The sequence below is a fragment of the Lissotriton helveticus genome, chromosome 6, assembly GCF_964261635.1.
Source record: "Lissotriton helveticus chromosome 6, aLisHel1.1, whole genome shotgun sequence".
NCBI classification, from domain to species: domain Eukaryota; kingdom Metazoa; phylum Chordata; class Amphibia; order Caudata; family Salamandridae; genus Lissotriton; species Lissotriton helveticus.
Window position 1 is genome coordinate 423,877,979 of NC_136067.1, and position 17,783 is coordinate 423,895,761.

General features: G+C 40.3%; 1 protein-coding gene across 3 annotated transcripts in view; it reads right to left on the minus strand.

Annotated features, from left to right (window-relative positions):
• The window catches only part of ALLC (allantoicase), a 798,009-nt gene that overhangs the window by 350,532 nt on the left and 429,694 nt on the right, over positions 1 to 17,783 (minus strand). For all 3 annotated transcript variants that reach the window (XM_078647862.1, XM_078647863.1, XM_078647864.1), the window contains exon 9: positions 15,522 to 15,595. In XM_078647862.1, the coding sequence (XP_078503988.1) occupies positions 15,522 to 15,595 (74 nt within the window). The remainder of the gene's footprint in view (positions 1 to 15,521; positions 15,596 to 17,783) is intronic.

A 17,783-nucleotide genomic window follows, 5' to 3' on the forward strand; every position in this document is an offset into this window, starting at 1 on the left:
GCTCCCGCGGAAGGCAGGGAGTGTCCAGGGACGAGGTAGCAATCAGCTCCTACTTTATGCCCGGAGGGGGCGTGGCCAGTTGTAAGTGGGCGTGGCTTGTGTGGGCGGGACGCCGAAGACGGCGAAGAGCAGAGCCTCGACCCGCTTCAGCGACCACCTCGGCTGCGCGGAGAGGACAAGGCAGGCAAAGTGCGAGCAAGCTGAGAGAGGTAGGACTGTGGTAAAAGGCAACAGAAATTAAACAAGGAAAAAGGATTTTAAAAACAGAGCGCTACAAACTAGGGCTCCCGCGGAAGGCAGGGAGTGTCCAGGGACGAGCTAGCAATCAGCTCCTACTTTATGCCCGGAGGGGGCGTGGCCAGTTGTAAGTGGGCGTCGCTTGTGTGGGCGGGACGCCGAAGACGGCGAAGAGCAGAGCCTCGACCCGCTGCAGCGACCACCTCGGCTGCGCGGAGAGGACAAGGCAGGCAAAGTGCGAGCAAGCTGAGAGAGGTAGGACTGTGGTAAAAGGCAACAGAAATTAAACAAGGAAAAAGGATTTTAAAAACAGAGCGCTACAAACTAGGGCTCCCGCGGAAGGCAGGGAGTGTCCAGGGACGAGCTAGCAATCAGCTCCTACTTTATGCCCGGAGGGGGCGTGGCCAGTTGTAAGTGGGCGTGGCTTGTGTGGGCGGGACGCCGAAGACGGCGAAGAGCAGAGCCTCGACCCGTTGCAGCGACCACCTCGGCTGCGCGGAGAGGACAAGGCAGGCAAAGTGCGAGCAAGCTGAGAGAGGTAGGACTGTGGTAAAAGGCAACAGAAATTAAACAAGGAAAAAGGATTTTAAAAACAGAGCGCTACAAACTAGGGCTCCCGCGGAAGGCAGGGAGTGTCCAGGGCTACTAAGATTACTGCAGATGCCAACTGTGTCAAAGAGTACAATAGGTTAAGAAGAACATATGCTCCTAATTTAGGTCAATATCCTGTATTTGAAAAGCATGTGGTTGGTTGAAAAAGAAGGTATGAGAATATCTGTACTGAAGGTGTAGAGAAGGAAGAAAACAAGATAATGTTGTAATTGCAAGCAAAAAAAAAAAGGACACTGTTAAAGAGATTGTTGGTTATCAGTTTGAAAATAGTTCTGGTGTCAAGTGCTATGCTAATGTAGTGGTCAATGTTGTATTTTTTCTTGAAGGTTTGCAACAGCAAATTATGGAGAGTCGGGGAAAAAGATTTTGTTCCTTGTTGCATTCTGGTTATGAAAAATTAAGAACTGATACAAGTAAAATACAAACTGTTTCTGATGTTCATAATCTTTTAGATGTATGTTCTGGTTCTACACAATTTACACAAAATATCCAACAAGATGCTCAGGAATTTCTAATGTATTTGCTTACTGTATTGGAAAATGAAGGTGTAGACATAGAGAATATTTTTGGCCTTTGTTATAAATGGGATAATTATTGTGAAAATTGTATGTATACATGTAGCACTAATGTAGACACTGAAAGATTTCTATATTTGACATTACCGGACTGTAAATCAGTGTCTTTCAATAAATTAGTTAAATGTGCAAATCAAAACATGGAGTGTAGCCTACGCAAATCAGAAATGTTATCAACATTATTTATATAAATATATGGACAATATATAATTTTAATGATGCAAGGTTGTACAGCTGACGGAAGAAAATTGGACACTTTAATGAAACATTTTGTAGTTACACAACTATCAATATCAGGAAGGACTTTTGTAGGAGTAGCAATAATTTTTCCTGATGGTCCTTCCACAACATCTGGACATTACACTGCCTCTCTAAAAAGTGAGAAAGGCTGGACTCTTTGTAATGATGCTGATTTGGTTTTCAAACAACGTTTGCCTTTCGAATTATCAAATTCCTACCTAATATTTTTAAAGCCAAAGTTTTAGCAAGATAATTCAGCCTCTGAGGAATTTATTATTATGACTTAACAGGATTACCATTGGACAATTTACATAAAAAAGACTGCAAAAATAAGATTTGGCCTCAAGGAAAGGTATTTCTTTGAATTATGGACTTTTTGTTGCACATTGTCTCTGTGTATACTTTTAACTGACATCATTTACAGTGTTTATAAATTTATATTATAAAATTTTCTTAGCAGTATTCATTTTATATATGTGTGATTTGTATTATCCAGTATTTTACTATAGATAGATTGCTGTTATTTTTTAAACAATCTCATTGATTGGTTTTTTTTTGCCCGCTGTTATGTGACGATTACGATTGAAATCACTATTTCTAGTGAAATTCAATATATTCTGCGAACAGCAAAAAAGGCAAAGAAATTACAGATCCTAATTTTAAGATACTGAATTTACCACAATTTAGATTATAAAAAACAAGTGAATAAAATATGTAGCGTTTTTTAGGTGTATTACTCTTGAGGTAAGTTTAAGTAAGTCTTAAAATGCAGAAAGGACTGTGTTTCCACATAGTTGAAAAAAAGGTAGTTGGATGGAATAGATTTGCGCCAGAGAAATCCACTGCAGGCAGGTATGAAATAGGGGACAGCTTCAGAACACCTGTCTGCAAGATATATGGTATAGTACACAATAAACCAAAATCCATACCCGACTCTTTTTTTAGACAGAGGCCGACGGGGCAGGAGGGGACAGAAGGGCAATACCCAAGTTCATTGGGAACAACCCGAGGCAGTCGGGGGCAACACCCGGAGCAAGTTGGGGGACCAGAGGGCAGGTCCAAGCAGCGCGAAACCCTAAGTACCAATGTATCTTCCCACATACTTAGTGCGGCCGAAAATGATGTCCTGGAAAAAGGGCTGGGCTTTATACCCACCCCCCGCCTAGATAGGTTTAAACTGCAATGTGAATTAAGTGAGTTTTTCAGAAAACTACGACTAAGGAGTTTTTTTGAAAATAGGGAGAATGACCTAACTGAAGTGACTAAAAGTGACACTGATTTTAGATTAAAATCCTCATTCATTCCTCTGCCACACACAGTCCCACCAGAAATCCTTGCATTTGAGCAAGCAGTCTTTCAGGAAGTGGAACTATTACACAAACCGGTTCCCTCCAAGAATCTAAATGCAGAAGAATTTCAAGCCATACAAACTTTCAAACAAAACAAAGGAATAATTATAAAAAGTGCGGACAAGGGTGGCGGTGTGGTGATTCAGGATAAGGCAGATTATGACACCGAATGTAGGCGCCTACTGAATAACACCACCAACTACGTCCCTTTGAGGGTGGACCCAACCAATGATTTGAAGGACGAAATTTGTGAACTAGTGTCTACAGCAGAGAGAGATGGGCTAATTTCTAAAAAGGAGATAGATTTCCTTACAACATCTGAGGGGAGGGTACCGTATTTTTATATATTACCCAAAACACACAAGAATGTGTTACCACCTCCCGGGCAACCTATTGTCTCAGGGATAGGTTCCCTCTTGGAACCCCTCTCCAAGTATTGCGATTTCTTCTTCAGACCCATTATCCAGTCCACGAGCACTTGTTTAAAAGACACAAAGAGTCTTCTCTATCTACTCAGAACGATTACAATGCCTGCTGAACCTTGCTTTCTTGTCACTATGGACATTGAAAGCCTTTAAACCTGCATCCCACAGGATGATACCATTAAGGTGTTAAGAGAGGCTCTGGACAGAGCTCCGTGGGACTTTGAGACAACTCGTTCATTTGTGGGAGACTGTGCTACCTTGGCATTAAAAAGGAACTATTTTGAATATGAGGGCAAGATCTACCTCCAAGTAACGGGCACCTCGATGGGCTGCACATTTGCCCCTTCAGAGGCAGGCCTGTATGTGTTCAACTTTGAGAGTAACCACATTTTGAGCCCGACAAATCCATACTCAGCAAATATCATCTTATGGCAGCGCTATATAGATGACGTTCTCTTGATTTGGCAGGGTGAAGAGATTTTATTATTTAATTTCTTTGCCTGGGTTAACACATGTGATAAACATCTCAAATTCATACATGAGCATTCAGTGGATTCCATCACTTTTTTGGATGTCACCATCAACAAGCAGGGTGACCATTTGGGGACCAAAACCTACTATAAGCCAACGGCCAAGAACAACTTACTGCATTTCACAAGCTATCATCCCTGGGCCTTACGGGAGAATCTCCCGTACGGACAGTACCGCCGGATACGCCGAAATTGCAGTAACCTGTCTGATTATAAACAACAGGCAGGAGAGTTAACAACTAAGTTGGAACATAGAGGGTATCCCAAAGGAATAATTGACAAAAGTCAGAAAAGAGCCAGAAATCAGCAGAGGGACATACTCTTGGATGACCATCCCAGGACTACCAACAATGAGATCCCCTTGACATGTATGACCACATACAATCCCTTATCAAATGCAGTTAGCAAATGCATTTCAAATAACTGGAAAATACTCACCAGTCACAAACATAAATGGGATACGCCTCTTTTCTCATATAAAAGAGCTATGAGCTTAAAAGATTCACTGGTCCATACACGTCCTAGGGACACGAAAACAGGAAAACGGGAAGCGACTGTCCTGAATGCGTGGGGCCTACCTGCAGTTACTGGGCATTTTCCTTGTGGGAATTGTAATATCTGCCACCTCACAACCCACACAAAATCACTAGACATGACTGATGGTAGGCATTGGGAACAGCGCAGACATACAAACTGCAACACCACCAATGTTATTTACTTAATAACATGTCCATGTAGCCTACAGTACGTAGGCATGACAACCAGACGCATCAAGACAAGGATATGCGAACATCGCAGTAATATCCGTTGTCACAGAGCAACAACCAAGCTGACTGCTCATTTTCTTGAGAAAAAGCACACTCCCAATGATTTACATTGGACGATTCTGGAGTATCTGGAAGCTGGTTCTGAGGCAGCGTTGTTTGAGAAAGAACAACGCTGGATTTATCGTTTGGCCACTAATAAAAATGGACTGAATGATGATATCCCATGGGGCTCAGTCATGCGGCGTTAATATGATAACAATCTATACAATGCTTGTGTCCTGGACAAGTGCAATAAAGGAGTCCTATCAAGCAGAGTAAGAGAGACAATAATTGGCCACTGTAGACAGACCCTTGCTGTTATGAATACTAACTGCCGAGTATTTGAATAAGATTATTTGCAATAGAGGCGCTCCCTTTATTGTTTTTCAACACAAGTTATGTAGATAGATGCTTGCCTGACTTGTTGATCTAGAGGAGGCTGCAAGAACACTCGCAAAGATAATTATTCCAATTGGGTCTATCTTTTCAAATGAAATTTCATTTACACACAAGTTTCAAGAATATCATTTTGGGTGGGTACCAGTGCCATATAAATACGTGAGTCGAACAACATTGGGGTTCTGACATCGTGGTCTGCAAATATGCTTGACATAATTAGTTGTTTATAGTATGAAACCACTTTGTATTTATATTTTCATAACCCCCCCCTTTTTTGGACAATTTTCGGTCTTACACATTTGAATCATGATTGGGGATGCGAACCCCGGTCCAGAGTGGGAAATTAGATTGTTTCCCTTTTAAGAGAAGGAGTCCCAATACATAGACGCAGGATCAGGTTGTACATGTGATCGGACCGACCGCGAATTGAAATACGCGACCCCGGCTACTTGCATTCACTTCCGGGCTGACGGCAACCCAGAGTGTAGGTACTAAGCGGGGAGTCGCGTGTGTACACGTAAGTTACGATTTACCGCAAATACGAGCAAGCGGTTTTATGCTAGAATGACGATGTTGGGATGCCGCTTGAAGGTTAACGCTGCCTTTTTCTTTGGTTAGAATTAACACCGCGTGAAGGTATCCCGCGTCGTCAGAACCCAGTGAGAGAGCATTTTTCTGTCGCCATGTGAGTGCATTTGTTTATGTGTATACAACGACACTGTATCCCTCAGAAGGAGACGTCTTGGTTTCTTAGCCTATTGAGGGTGGCCCAATTGTTTCGAAGACTTAATGCTATTGCTACATTGATTTCAACTAACACTGTAGGCAGCATAATGATGTGATCAGTAGGGAATTCTCCCACGGCACCTTGCCTCTGTTAACATAACGCTGCTTCAATTGAGCGCTACCGGTCTCACAACCCTTTTGGAGATTAATTATAAGCCCAAATAAAGGGGGAGACCTGATGCTCCATTTTCACTTAATTGGAGACTTTGCCAAAGGTTATTAAGACGGAACAATGGCTTATATATACCACTTGGCAACGAGCATAACATGTTACTATGGAATAACTGGCAATTATTAGAAAGTTAACTATATGTCAGTATGTGTCAGTATATGTTATTGTGTTTTGTCTTCTTTCCTCCCATTTCTACAGGTATTTTTTGCTCCTGTGAATCTCAGTGAGCTGCCACGGGTAATAACCGTGAGTAACACCTTTTCACATTAAGAGCCTCACGGGAGGGTGCGCCTTAGCGCGCGCATACCACCGAAGGACCATCTTCTTATCGTATCTAGGTCCTGACGAATGCTGAGCGAAATTGCACAATTAGCAGCAGAAACATGTTGACCATCTATTTTAATTAAGGACACAGGTTTCCTAATATAGAACCTAGGGGCATATTACCAAGCAATAGCGATAATTATCGCTATTGCTTGGTTAGAGACAAAATTTTACCGCTGAGCTGCGGCGATTTTTACCGCAGATAAACCAAGGTTTATCGCAAATGCGATAAAAAACGGCCGCAATGCATGAATATCGCTGAAAAGTCAGCGATATTCATGCATTACCGAGCTAATGCTCTTAGCCATGTTATCCACCTCCCATTGGATAACATGGTTAAGAACTGTTCAGGGCAGGTGTTAGCTTTTGGAGATATTCGCTCTTAGCGCGAATATCTCTAAAAGTTGGTAATAGGAGATAACGATGTTAGCGACTGTTTCCAGTCGCTAACATCTTGGCACGCCCACTTTGCATGTCATTAGTGATAAATATCACTGACATGCAAAGTGGGGCCCAAGATGGTCGCTATCTCCTACTAGATGTCGCTAACTGGTGTTAGCGACAGCTAGGTAATAGGGAGATCATTTTATCTCAGCTTTCTTGGCTTTTAAAGCCAAAAAAGCGGAGATAAACCCCCTTGATAATATGCCCCCTAGTCTGTCCGCTCACATTGTTTTTAATCCAATACGGGTTGGCCTTTATTTAAAGTTTTTTTATAGGCTTCAACCTAGTATTTTTTAACTCTGCACTCACAGTTATATTCACATTTCAGTTAGAGCACTGTTGCACTCACCACCATCCTGCTCCGCTGTAATTCAGGCGTTGTAGCACGCTGGGGAGGCACTCGGCCACCCCAGCGGGGACCCTATGATGAAGCATGTCACCAATTAGTGGTGAGTGAGGGTCCTTTTATAAAGAGAAAGATTTGTCTTTCCCTTTTCTTATAAACACACAGGGACATAGGTTGCCCATTGTGGTTATTTCTTTAAATCTGATTCAACTTTGTTTTTGGGGGGTATCATAACATTAAATAAAAATATTTTTTTCATCCTTTTTTCACTGAGTCACTCCTTAGTTGTTTATGATAGATTGATAGGGGTATAGGAGTGTCTACTCATGCCCTCTCTCTCCTGTTGATATTTTCAGTTCATAGTACACAATAGACACATATGGTGGTCTTGTAGGTCTTGGTAATTTTAGGATTATAAGAAATAAAACTATTTAACTCAAAGCACATCACTAAGGGCCATATGTATCAACACCCTCATTTGCAATTCTCAAATAGCGATTTATTAGAAATCTCTATTTGAGAATTGCAAAAAGGGATGTATGTAAAAAATCACAATTTTTTAGCTATTTCTTAATATTCCTTAATTGCGATTAGCAAATTTTCATATTCACAATTAAGGAATACTTTCCCATTCATTTCCATGGGCCAGGAGGCCCATAGGAATGGATGGGAAGTTATTCTCAATTTATGATCCGCAATTTGAGAATCGCAAATTGAGAATAATTTCAAGGGTGCAAGGACACCCTGATGCACCCCTGAAATTTACATGTGTGCGCATATGGCGCACATAGATGCCTTAAGGGCATATATGTGCGCCACATGGCACCTTCACAAATGGCAAACAGTGCATTTGTGAAAGAAATCGCAAATTACCACCAACTTCAAGTTGGTGGTAATTCTTGATTTCTTAATGTGAAATTGCACAACTTGGGTGCTTCATACATAGCATTTAAGGAATTGCAATTTGCGATTCCTTAAATGCTGACGCAAAATTAAGGAATCACAATTTTTGCAATTCCTTAATTTTGCAGTGCGATTTCAATCATACATCGCATTTTCCGAATTTTTAGTCGCAAACGCAGTTTTTTTGCGAATTGTAGCATTTGCGTCTAAGAAAACGGATGATACATGCCCCTAAGTGTTTTTCCACATGTGACAGTAGGCTCCATCTCTTCTTTAAGTCACATATAAATATGTGGTATAGGTTTTCTAAAACATACATTCTTACAAATGTATCTTGTTTTCTGTTAGCAGTACAGAAATGTACTCCTATAATAAGAATTGGCCCAGCCATGAACTCTCTTTCTAATTTACAAGGTGAGGGAAAGGCATTTTGTATACCTTTTGTTTTCCATGTAAATATAATCTCATTATACATACAACCTTGTGTTGAAAAAGTGTTCTATAGGTTTAGCTGTGCGTGTTTGCACAGAACACTTATAGAACAAGACACATCTCCAGATTTATCAGAAATCATAAATCTGGACATGTTTGTGAATGCTGCACCATCTTGCAATTGGTGCACTAAAGCACAACAAGGAAAATTGTTTTAACTTCTCCTCATTTTTTCACTTTCAATATATGCTACAATACATAGCATATATTGAAGGAGAAAAATGCCTTTAGTGATTGTTTTTGTGCAGGAAGGTGTCCCTTCATGCACAAAAAGAATCTCCGCATGACACGGATATCCTTGCACCTTGGTGCAAGGGTGCCTGTGTCACCACATGGCTGCAGTTCAAGCAGCTGTGCAGAGGGAAGCACAGACCTGCAACATATTTATATACATATGTTGCATCTCGTGCTTCGAAAGTACCACAGCATGCTGTAATTAAACAGTTTACAGTGTCATGCTGCAGCACTTCCTCATAATTCTGCACTTATGCATTCACCACACATCACAAATTTATTTTTTCACTCAATTATGTACTACACATACATTCATCTAACCTTTCACACAGTAAATATATATATATATATAAGTTTTTCAACATAAAAAAAATTGCGGAAGTCGCGCACCCACCGTGTCCGATATGTATATGACGTCACGTGCTACCATCGCGTCATGTCACGTGCTACCACGCGCGTCCATCACGTCGCGTAATACGTACATCTCGCGTATGCGCCAGAAGTCACGTACCAGTCGCTTAGTGTCCGCATTGGAAAAGTCTTACTCGTCGCACACCCTACGCGGATCCTGTACAGCATTCCTACAATGGCAGACACGTTTCATGTAGTGAACGAGCAGGGTGCGCGACTCCAAAAAAAAGGAAAAAAAATAAAAATAATTTAAGTATATTATAAACAATATAAAATAATTAAAAATATATATTTTTATTTTAAAACATTTTTTTTTTTAAATGTGTAATATATTTTTTAAATAACATATCCCAAAAAAAAAGATTAAAACAATGTAGTTAAAAATATTTAAAAAAACAAGAATAAATATTATAAAAAATTATCATCTAAAAAAACCTTTAAAATTCACAAAAAAAACATAGGTTTTAGATATGTTATAGTTTGGAATTAGCATTTCAAAACCTTTGAAGTTCACTGAAAAAACCATAGGTTTCAGACATGTTATAGTTAGGAATTAGCATTTAAAAAACCTTAGAAATTCACTGAAAAACCATAGGTTTTAGGAGTGTTGTAGTTAGTTAGACATTTCACTCGTGCAAAACCATTGAAATTCCCCCGTTATAGTTAGTTGTACTAACTATAACTCGTGCGCCCGCAATCCACTGCTGATGATGTCACATATTACATCATTCATGACATGGTCAGTGACATCACTGATGACATCTCAAATGACATCACTGATGACATCACTGATGGCATCATCCAGTTAATGTGGTTTGGTTCGATATTTAAATATTTAATATGTATTGGTCCTCTGCTTGATATAAAGGTGGAGGGTTTAGAAGCATGTTTTCGGTCCAATCTTGTTATTTTGCACTCTGTATAGAATCTGGGAATACGAAAATCATATTCTATCTTTTTCAGTGTTTAATTATTTCACAGATTAGTGAAATGGCTGGCTCATAAGAATTGGTGACCAATATGTACTACCACATTTGTATTTTAATTACCAGTACCAGTGTGCAGGGCATCCACCTTGTCTCCAGACTCCTGAGGACAAGAGGAGGAGGGGGCAGAGGTTTGATCCAGCCACAGAGTGTTGTTTCAAAATCTAATACACTGTAGCTGGATGTTTAGATTGTGCATGTCTGTGGGGTGTAGTTCAACTACGGTCCCCTCGCGCAGGCACAAACCTTTTTATTTAGCTAACATACTGCACATGCCTTAGGCATCACAGTATATCAGGTAAAATATGGCTGTTGGCACATATCAGTATATCTCTGAAAACCAATGAAAAGGCAGAGAGAACAGCAGGGGTAGGATCAATAGCACTAATCCAGCTTCTAATAGGGCTGTGCTTCCAGTCTTATCACGAAGCTGGGAGAGGGCCTTTTCAATCATGCCCTTGCTGCTTCACCTGGCTCCTCGTTGAGCATCCTGGCTTGCTGGTTCCAATGCTCAGTACCAGATTGCTGGTCTGCTGATGCCATGGAGCTACCAAATTGCCAGCGAAGTAAACAGGGTAATTTGATTTTTTTTTCCTCTATGCATGTGTGTATGTTTGTGAGTGTGTGATTGAATGGAATTGGGAGAAATTATGTTTGTGTGTGAATTTGAGAATGTCAATGAAAGTGAAAGTTAATGAGAATCTTCTTTGAGTATGAATAAGTGAAAGTGAGTAAGAGGGACTGAATAAAGGATTATGAGTGTGGTAGAATGAGTGATTGATTGGAGGTTGCGAGAGGAAGTGCAAGTGAGTCAGGGGTGTAGCTATCAATTGTGTAGGAGGCGGGATAGCAACAGGACCCAGAGTTACTGAGAGTGTGTGTGTTATTAAGTGAGAATGAGTGCCAGTGAGTGAGTACAGTTGTGTGTAGCAGTGAGTGGGAATGAGTAATAGTGAAAATGAGCAAATGAGATAATGTGAATTAGAGTGAGTTAGAAGAAGAGATTAAATGTAGGAAAGAGAATCAGTTAGGTAAATGTAGAACAAATTAGATGAACTTCTTGCCAGTATAATTCCTCACCAATTTCAAAGGTGACCAGCCACCACTGCTGTCATCAGAGTCTTGCTATCTGCCTCCGTCAGATATCAGACTGCCCCGTAATGTGAGCAGAATAGATGAATAAATTAACAAATATACTTGGTTAATGCAAGGAGTGTCTTCCACCTGAAAAGTGTCTACTGTGCTTTCTCTTGACTTTTGTGTATGCTGCCACCGCCACTAAATACTTTTGTTTAATGCCCAACCCAATATCCCCATACTGCAGGCTAGTCTACATGTTTTTGCATTTTCCTTCCAGTGTCTTGCCCATGGTTGGTCATTTTTTATTGTAGATTCTGTCCTTTTACAACTCTCCGCTCCAAAATCAACAATTCATAAAACCCAGCAGTCACTTGAAATACCAACCGTCTGCTGCTTCCCTTTCTTTCTGTGTCTCCTGTGAAAGCAAAGCAAACGTGAAGAGACTAACTCAAACATGGCCCTAGGTGGAATGGGTCCTAGGCAGATATTCAGATGTCTACTGACTAGTGAATACATTCAATATAGAGTCATTCTGTGTTGAAAAATCTAATTTGTATATCCCAAATATTTGCATTGGATCTAGCTCTCATGGACTTATGTTGAAGACCCCTGGACAATTATGTTCATTAGGTTAGTGTTTTCTTTTGCCTGTTTACCTTGTCAGTGCTTTACACTTTTTCAACACTGGATTCTCACATGTTGCCTTACTCACATTTTTTCATTCATGTTAAACTTTCTTGTTTTACTGCTGAATACTTGTATCATAGAGAACTAATTGCATCTCTTTCATCCAAAATAGGACACCAATGGTCTCATGGGCATATCCAACAATAATGTAACAGGTGCATTGGCCCAAATTTGTGAGGGACCCACTAGGCCAACAAATATAGCTGTGATTTATTACTAAACCAGGGTATGGGGTGCCATTTTCTTCTTGCTTGCATGTCACCTTTGGAGTGCCACTGAGTAATCAGGCCATCTAAAATTCAATGTTCATGGTCTAAACAAACGTGGGTTACTCTAATTTTTTTATACCCACATTTTATTTATTTATAATAACAAAAAGACAAACAAATTAACCCTTCCCCAATTCCCACACTGGATCTCATTATTGAATAAATCGGAACGAGGATCGCCCTCTCAACCATTAGAGGCAACATTACTGAGTCCATAATAAGTCCACCTTCGACCCCATACATTGGCATACTTATGTGGTACCCCCCTGGCCCAGTAAATGGATTCCTCCAGTTTAGAGCACAAATCCATCGCCACATGCCAGTCCATAATCTTGGGAGGGCATGTGAAAGAAGTGTTTCTGTCCGGTTTTGAGACGGGGATTTTCACATGTGAGGCAAGCATGATAATCACTACCCTACGGAAACTCTAATCTCATATTTGTTATCTAATTTGTAGTCTTTCATTTTATCAGCAGAAGCCAACTGTTCAAAATGGGAAAATAAGATGTAGGTTGCCTATCAATACACCATTTTGGTGTCTACAAATATCGTTCTAATGATGCCTATCACTATCTGCACTTAGCATATGTGTCAGGGGTTACTTGCTTAAGGGTTTTTACTATAACAATAAAACTGTAAAATCATATTTACAGCCATAATTGTGGTTTCCAAAATACATAAAAGCTACGCCTTTTCTGCTATCCCTTTCTGCATCTAGCTAGAGTAAGCAGCAAAAAGACTTAGCACTTACATTGTGCTGTAGCTGGAAAGTAAAGCCAACATCTGAGGGCAGAAAATGGCTCCCGCCAGCCCAACAAAACTCCTTAGAAATGCTGCTTGGTCTCCAACTTTGTACTTGGGTCCTAACTACCAGTATGTCCAGTTGACTGTTCCTTACCTATTTGAATTTACTTCCTTTCACCACTCTCACCATGAGGCAGAACCACTCATGTTGACCCCTTTTGAAAGCAAAAAGAAATTTAGTCAGATTTCCCAAGGACATTGTGAAGGGAATAAATAGTGATGCCACAGAGACTGTCAAGAGCCAAGGACTGATATACTGTATTAAACTTACGGCCTGTTGTGAATAAATATGGCTCCATTTGGTCATTTATGAGGCTTGATAAATCATGGAACTCCATCAATGTGCCTCTGCATTAGTCAGCTTTAGGGCCCTAGACTCCTGTTGCTATAAATCTAGAGCACAATGCTTTCATGCTCTTCTGTTGTCCTCAGGAGTACTCTTCTATCTTACAAGGGCCATTTTGATTCTGCAGTACTTGGTTTCTATTACATGGTGCAGAGAGTGATGGTGAGTGTGGGGTCCTCTTCTATGCCTCATCAAAGCTATGCAGAATTTGCACAACTCTTCTAGTTATGTGATTTGTTGTTAAGACTCATGGTGAAATTTCAGCACTGCGCTTGAATATGCTATCTAGTGTAGTGGTGTCCAGTGTAGAACGAGGAACACTGGACACAACGTATTTTCCAAATAACCACTAAATGTATAAATTAATTTCTTTTAGATGAATTGCATGTACATTTTTCTAAAGTAGGAATCCTGCAAACCGGTATGGAACTGGCCGTCCTGGATCTATGTTGATCATCTCTGGCACCTCAAGAATCTGGGGGAATCATCAGGATTCTTCTCTATTCTTTTGAAAAAGAGTCACATTTACTCTATAGTGTTTGAAGTGTTTACTCTCCATGCATAGCACATTGTGGGCATTCTTGAAATAGGTATTCCCATCCTTGGTGCTTGTAGAAATCCATGTCACATGATTGGCATCACTGGTGGTGATACATAGCATGAAAGGCAGTATGTGTCCGTCCATGGTGTAGTACATATGCCTACTGAATGAAAATGAAAAACATGTATTTACTAAAGCTTAAAGACTGTCATTTCAGGATAAATATTGTTTTGCTTAATGAACGTTTTGGGGACAATTGGGCTTATTTATCCAAAATGAAACATCGTTATTAAGTGACAACATGTGTGCCATTAAACAAGGTGATGTCTTCATTTCACAACATATTTACAGCTCATATTTGATTAAAAATATATGCTGTTTTGGAATTCTTTGTTGATGTTTTCTCTTTGCTGAAGAAGCTTCTTGATTTGGCTGTTATTTCATGACTCAGGTGGAACTTTCTATGACAATATCACTTCAGATTTCAGAGACATTACTCTGCAAGCCTGATGTCTGTTGCCTGCATCTGTAAGGTCTTTGTCACCTAAATAGTAGTATCGTTGTATGGGCCTGTAAGATCTTTCTGGAGCTGCTGTCTACATCCTGATATTATGTGATCAGTGTAACTTAACTGTTTCCATCATGTCAGTTTCAAGTAGATTACAGTCACAACAGATGATGGAGAATAAACCTCGAAAGAACAGTATGGAAAAATGTAAGGAAGTGGAATAACTTAATACTGGTGTATCAGTACATAGTGAAAGACAAAATTAGACAGCATTGTGAGAGCTGTGTGAATGTCTCAGTCACAAGATAGCAGTGTATGGTGCAGGTCAGTATAGAGGTGCATTGTGAGTACCCTCTGAATGTCTCAGTAGCGGTAAATTTATTTGGTCAACAGACAGATAAATACGGTAACAGCTATGTTCCTGCTTTTGGGGGACACTCTGTCACATAACCACTGCTTCGGCTAAGTCACAAATGCCAAAGAAGTATTTGTGGGCTGGGCACCCAGTATTTTGTAAGGTACAATGTGTCATAATCACATACTTGATATACTGCTATTGAGAAATATTGTTCATTAGTACAATGGCAGATTCTTAAGAACTGCAATAGTTTATTACTTCAATTTCAGAAGTGTTCCTAAGACATATGACTTTTTAGCCAATTGATTAGGAACATTTTGCTATAAAATACACCATTGGGCTTTAATGTTTCCAAAATTGTCTTGGAGTGAGAAAGGCATGCTCAGTCACTTCACTTCATCACTGCAATCTGGTTTTTGGATGCCTTTGGGCAGTGCCAGAGATGGAAGTGGGTGTTAGCCTCCTAAGAAACATTTTGGGAATTATATGTTTTTTTTATTTACAAATTAAGGACTGGTTTGAACACACAGTGGGACCATATTCCAAGCTACGAATATTTATTAAAATGTATTTACTTTGTATTCAAATTCAGTTTTTCAAATATGGCTTGCTTTCAGTAGCTGTCTCCGACCCAAATAAGTTCCAACTTGTTCGTACCTTTAGAATTGATGGTCTGTCCAGTCTTCTTGCTGTTTCCCAGCCATCCCCCATATCATTTGCCCTTCGTATGCCTATTGAAGAAACAAAAAAGCATTTTTAATTGTTATTCATGCTATGAAAACAAATGAATGTCATCATTAATGATGCAGATGCTTTAAAAACAATGGAAGTGAGCAGTGGTTATTATTATTAATTCTATCAACTCAGCACAACACTTTTTGACTTCTTAAGGTTGCCTCCTTACGTACGTGAGAACGAGATTCTCAGGCATGATTCCCAAGCTTCTTGTGCCCTAGGGACTGCCCAAGCAGCATTTCATTGATGAGCTATAACAAGACTGAATGCATCAGGCCTTGCCTGCATTCTAATGAGAGGGAAGGAGTCCTCACAGCTTCTCCTGAATTGCCTGTCTTTAGATGCATTCAGGCTAAAGTGGTTGGTTTCCATCTATAATGGTGCAGAAAAGCTAAACAGTACTGGAACAAAAGTTTACTTAAAAAATGTTCAGGAATAGGATAAATTCAGGAATTGCCATCTCTTGTTTAGTGCAAAGCCTGACGTATGCAAAAAAGCAGATGATCAGATTCTACATTTGGTGGACAAGAATGCAGGCCCAGGAATGGTAGTCTTCGGTGGTCACACTGGATCAAATGGATGAACGGACGATGAGAGGCCTTTGCATGACAGCTCTGCCCTTCCTGCCCATGTGGTGTGAGACTTCTGCCATTGGCGCCCCTCCCTCCACTTCTCTACGGCGACCGAGTGTAAGCATCTCCCACCGGTTCCCTGCTCTGGCACAGTTTTGCTTTCCGTATTGTGACAATGTGGGTTTCATACACAGCTTTACTTCATGATATCCTGCCAGATGTAATATTGCGATATTTTCTTTTGTTGAATATTTTCCTTCCTGTGGTCTCTTTTCTGTCCTTTTGCTTTTATCTGTATCTGTTCCCTCCCGGATACACTGACCTCCATGCACCACATACTGCATACCGAGATGATTCCTGACGCTTGGTTGTCCCTCACTTGGTGCATAAAACCTATGACACGCCTCAACCAAGAAAGGTGCCTGGCAGTCGGTTCTTCATGAGGTCCCTGAGTGGTAACTATGTCAGATTGGTCCAACGCAGAGCCCAAGGTCATCGGACGAGGGGTTTTTCAATTTCGTGCTGGACTGTCCCAGGCGATTGACTGCGCGTACTCCCTGTGAGCTATCCCAGATGAAGGTATGTGCATATCTTGGTTGTGCACTGTTTTGAAGGATTTTGTTAAATCAGGAGTATTATGATTTATTTTGAACGATAGAGGAAGATGGTTCTTCTGGAAATATGGGGAATAGTGTGTGCTCCATTGATTTGACTTGTCTATTACGGCGACCTTTTTATTGACTGATCGCTAGATTCTAGAAGCCTGGTGCCTATGGGCTCTCTGGTTGTATCCAGGTGCAGAATGCCCTGGCTAGAAGAGAAGGGTGACAAGAGGAGGTTAGGGTGATTTTTGTTTTATTATTTGTTGATTATGTCTTTGCCACATTGTACCAATAATGTACGGTGTAGCATTTTTTGTATTGCCACATGGTATATATTAAGTATTTAATTTCTGTGCGAGTGTTTAAGTTTATTTATTTTGCTTGATTAATTAAAACCATTGCATACAAAAGATAAAATATCTCACAGTTTGGATAAAATCATGATATAATAAAAAGATTTTGCGTCACGTTAAAAAAAAAGTGCTCAAATTATAAAAACATTCTGCACGTTAGCCGCGTTAACTGTAAATATTATTTTGACTGTGGCTAATCTTGTAAAGTTCCAATCCGTTATTGTAATGAATAGTCTTTTTGGCGCTCGATCCGGTGCTTCAGTCTTTTTGCGGTTATGTCGAGAAATTTAATTAGCCGGCAAGTTCACTGGACCAGCTCAGGGTTAAAGCACAGCATTAACATTTGTCTGCACAATCTAGCTCCGTACTGTTTGAACGCTGGCTTTAGCAGAGTGATCCTTATATCTTTTAACATATTACAAATGTATATAACGTGAATTGCGTCTTCAACGCCGCTGCCGCATAAACGACAGAGTTGGACTCCTCACTTTCTCTCCCAAGGCGGCAGAAATTGATTAAAGGGGCCAACCTCCAGTCGGAGTCTTAGGAATTTTTCCTTGATGTTTATTTTTAATCCCATTTTCAGGTAGGACTGGGGTTTTAGCATTTTGTATGTATGTAGGACCATCCAGCCGTGCGATCGTTTGGCTAATGTTT